This window comes from Gekko japonicus, unplaced genomic scaffold (assembly GCF_001447785.1).
Source record: "Gekko japonicus isolate JY-2015 unplaced genomic scaffold, Gekko_japonicus_V1.1 scaffold78, whole genome shotgun sequence".
Taxonomy (NCBI): domain Eukaryota; kingdom Metazoa; phylum Chordata; class Lepidosauria; order Squamata; family Gekkonidae; genus Gekko; species Gekko japonicus.
In genome coordinates, this window is record NW_015165236.1 from 1,947,767 (window position 1) to 1,952,198 (window position 4,432).

The 4,432-nt window shown below is 53.7% G+C and overlaps 1 protein-coding gene across 1 annotated transcript in view; it reads left to right on the top strand.

Moving 5' to 3' along the window:
• Window positions 1-2,841: 2,841 nt before the first annotated feature.
• Window positions 2,842-4,432, top strand: part of MPG (N-methylpurine DNA glycosylase) — a 3,778-nt gene continuing 2,187 nt past the window's right edge. The window contains exons 1-2 of the mRNA XM_015409892.1: window positions 2,842-2,852; window positions 3,795-3,927. Of these exons, the coding sequence (XP_015265378.1) occupies window positions 2,842-2,852; window positions 3,795-3,927 (144 nt within the window). The remainder of the gene's footprint in view (window positions 2,853-3,794; window positions 3,928-4,432) is intronic.

The window sequence follows — 4,432 nt, forward strand, 5'->3', positions numbered from 1 at the left end:
CCCCCCCCCCCAGATGCCTTTCTGGGCGGAGGTCCCATTGGCCTGGTCTGGGAATCTATGCAGAGATTCTGCGGTGAAGCCCTGACTGGTTTCCTTCCGGCTGGTGTTCCTCCAGAGAGGGTGGTTGAAACCAACCGGAGTGGGAGGAGGAGACGGCTAAGGAGCCCTGAGGGAGGCCAGCCACCTGGAGGTTTCTCCCACTGCCCAGATGTGCGCAAACGGTCTGTGTGTGTGTGTGTGTGCGCGTGCGCCCAGGCAGGGTGTTTTCCATTCGGGTTATATTTAGCCCTTGTGAAATAATTGAATCATTTCCCACCCACGGAAGTGTCAGCCAGAGCAACAGCTGCGGCTCTCTGCTCCTGGGATTGTTCAGTTTAAATATTTGCGCCCCACCCTCCGGCTAGAGGACCGGCTCGAGGTTGGCCGGCCGGCCATCCCTTAAAACCGCCCAGATCCCCACGGAAACACACTTTCCGCTCAAAACACCAGAAAAAAGCATTAAGGAGCTGAAGAATGCAAAAAGAACAACAATGGGATTTTTTCCCCAAAAAAACAGCCATTCAGCAGAAAAGGCTTTTAAAAAATAATACCCAGTGGTCTGACTACAGGGCAAAAGGGGGGGTGGGGTGGATAATAACGCAAGCAGGAGAAAGAGACTTGCGGATGCGTAGCCACAGCCAGACTCTGCCCCTCCACTAGCAGCTGCAGTGGGTGAGCCAGGGAGTGCATGCCAAACAGAGACCGGTGCCTCTCTCTGACCCTTGGCAGGGGAGGCGGGCCTCCCCAAGCCTGCAGCATCTGCTCCTTCCGGGAACCAGCCCTGCTCTAGGTGGACGCCTGGCCTGAAGGCACCGTCGTGCTTTCCTCCCTGGCCCCGCCAGGATCTGGCTTTGGGCTTCCTGCTGGGATGCCAGAAAGGAGGGCTGCTGAGCCCCGGGCGCCTGAGCACCAACAGATCGGCTCTCTTGGCAGCTGGAGCGCTCTGGGGAGGCAGGCGGGGGCCACCCAGGCACTCCTCCAAGGGGAGGGAGGGAGGAAGTCAGGCCTGTCCAGGGAACGGCTGGGGGCTACAGCGGAAGAGCTGGCCGCACGCACCCACTCCCCCGCAGCACACATCTGCAAGGCTTCAGTCGCGGGTTGGGGGAGCCACATGCCCACAGCTCACTTCCTCTGCGAACGCAAAGGAAACAGCCCAGGGCTCCCCTTGGAGTGGACTCTCCCAGGGGGAGTTGCAGTCCCAGAGCCCAGCGCCTGGCCTCTTGGGGGGGGGGTCCTGCTGCTACGGAGGACAGGAGGTTGGGGGACGAGTCGTGCTGTTTGGACTGTTCCGGTTGCTCTGCACACCAACTGGATATTTTGATGGCAACTGCAGGGCAAGATCTCACACCTCTGCTTTTAATGTTTTGACGCTGTGTGTGTGTGTGGGGGGGACTCCCTGGAGTCAGGCAGTAGTGGGGGGGATGGGGAATTCTGATACCAAACAAATTAACTTCACAGTCAAGAGCAGAAAATAGCATCGTCCCTATGTTTTTGCATCCTTTTTTATATGTGGTTTTCAGAATACACAGTGCACAGATGACCATATGGAAACGTCAACAATACATGCACTTTTATTTTTTGCTTTTATTCTTGCCATTTGTTGTTGTCAAGTCTGATATTATATATATTAAAAAGCCCAAAGTATTGGCACTTTCCGGCTCTCCCATTGGCTGTGCTGTGTGTTCCACCAGCTATTGGTCCATCAACCGCCACTCAAGAGTACTCCCTGGGTCCACTCCTCTCTCCTGCCCACTGCTGGCTTGGCCACTTCCCTGACAGTATAAACTGCTAAAACAGCTGTCTCTCCTGACAGAGATGCTTCTCCTGCTTGGCTCCTCCAGCTGGCTACTGCAGTGAGCTACCAGCCCTCAAACCATTCTCTTATCTTCCTACTGTGGGGCTAACTTTTCCCTCAGTGGCTGTTCTTAGGCAACCAAGCTTGGTTTTGTCAGTAAAAAGGCAAAGATAGGAGGCCCTTTCCAGGCCTACTTTGGCCTTTGTGGGGCCATTGGGGCCAGTCCTAACTAGGGTTGCCAGCTCCAGGCTGGGAAATTCCTGGAGATTTTGTGGTGGAGTCTACGGAAGCCAGAGTTTGGGGAGGGGAGAGGCCTCAGCTGAATAGAATGGCAGTTATATTCTCTGTTGTCTGGTGCCCAGTTGTGATACCAGGCAATACCACAGCCAGTGTGGTCGTGTAGCAGTTAGCACTTCAGAGCAGCGTCTGCCAGACCCAGGTTCTTGCTGTGGAAGCTGAGTGGGTAATTTTGGACCAGTCACAGACTTACAGCCTAACCTACCTCACAGGGTTGTTGTGCAGATCAGAAAGGGGAGAATAATGTAAGCTGCTTTGGTCCCCACTGCAGAGAAAGACTACTTTTCCTCCTGGAGAACTACTGTTGCCAATCTCCAGGTGAGGGCTGGAGATCACTCAGAATTACAACTGCTCTCCAGATGGCAGAGATCAGTTCCCCTGGGGAAAATGGTAGACTCTGTGTCATTATACCCTGCTGAGGTGGCCACCCAACAGCCAGTGTGATGTGGCGGTTAGCACTTCAGAGCAGGGTCTGCCAGACCCAGGTTCTTGCTATGGAAGCTGAGTGGGTAATTTTGGACCAGTCAGAGACTTTCAGCCTAACCTACCTCACAGGGTTGTTGATTGTGCAGATCAAAAGGGAGAGGAGAATGATGTGAGCTGCTTTGGTCCCCACTGCGGAGAAAGACGGTACTCTTCCTAAGTAGAGGCTGCAGGGAGGGGGAAGGAGATGGAAAGCTGAAGTCAGAGGGGCAAATAAAGGTAGGTCGATGATTGGTTGGTAAGGAAATAGGGTTGCAACCTCCATGTTGGGATATTCCTGGAGATTTGAAGGGTGGAGCCTGGAGAAGATGGGGTTTGTGGAGGGGCGGGACAGGTACAATGCCATAGACTCAACCCTCCAAACCAGCCATTTCCTCTTGGGGAAACATTGTTGCCAATCTGCAAGTGAGGGCTGGAGATCACTGAGAACTATGACTGCTCTTCAGGTGGCAGATCAGTTCCCCTGGAAAAAATGGTGGACACTGTGTCATTAAACCCAGCAAATTGACACTGAGTGCCAAAGGCCAGGCCACCCACCCAGAGCCTCTTTCTAGAGCTTGTATTTATTTCCACAGCAGGCCTTATTCCTAGTTATATGTAATTTTACATTTTATTAAACAATTACACAGTTATGGTACAGGTGGGTAGCTGTGCTGGTTTGAAGCAACAGAATAAAGTTTGAATCCAGTGCATGCACACGAAAGCTTATACTCTGAATGAAGCTTTGTGAGTCTTAAAGGTGTGCATGCAGACAAATGAGACTTTGTTGGTCTTAAAAGACCAGAATGAAACTCTGTTGGTCTTAAAAGTGCCACTGGACTCAAACACTGTACAGTTATAGTACAGAGATCCAGGATGGTATAGTGGTTGTTTAGACTCTGGGAGACCCAGGTTTGCATCCGCAATCTGCCTTGCAGGCTTGCTGGGAGAACTTGGGCCAATCACACTGGGGTAAAACTACCATACAAGGATTTGACTCATTCCAGCTAAGGGAACATTATGTAGGCCTCCTTCTCTTGGTGACCTCCCACAGTTTTGATTTTTTTTTCCCACTAGGAAAATGCAATTCTGAGATGGGGGGGGGGGGTCCCCACATCCCTTCCTGGTACAGCTGCCTCTGGGGCAGTGCCCTCGCGTTTCCGTGGGCGGGCAAAAACCAAACTGCCCACTGCCCCCTCAGGCACCCGAAGGAGGGCGAGGGCAGCATCTCCCAGTGGCAAAGCCAGCCGATTAACCTGCCTCCCCACGACAAGCTGCCGCCGGGCCCTTGGGAGGAGGCCTTGGCTCCAACTGATCCCAGAATCCACACCGGGGTGAGAGAGAGAGGCCTTAGGCTGTCGGCGGAATCTGCTGCGGACCAGTCTTGTTTGGGGAGGCTCTGACCTGGCCAGCCCACCAGATTGCGGAAGCCGAGCAGGGCCGGCCCTGGCAAGTCCTTGGATGGGAGACCTGCAGGGAATACCAGGGCTGGGAGGCCAGAGGCAGGCAATACCAAGCCACTTCTCCCGACCTCCCCCGTGCCCCAGGAGTTGCCAGGGCTTCCAGGTGCGCGGGCACATGCACATATGACAAACAATGCTCCCTCTAAGCCCTGAAGTCCTGTGAGCAAAAATTCCACTTTGTGAGCTGCTGGCATTCAAGTTGTGAGGGAGCGATTTGGCTACATACTGCATGAATCAGTTTGCTCTGGAGCCCCCTCCTTCCTGAGTGGAGACAAAAAATGTGTGAGCCGGAGGCTAAGAAACTGAGCCGGCTCGCACTCGTTCAGCTTCAGCGGGAACACTGATAAAAAATGCCCCAAAGTCTTCCGGGGGGTGG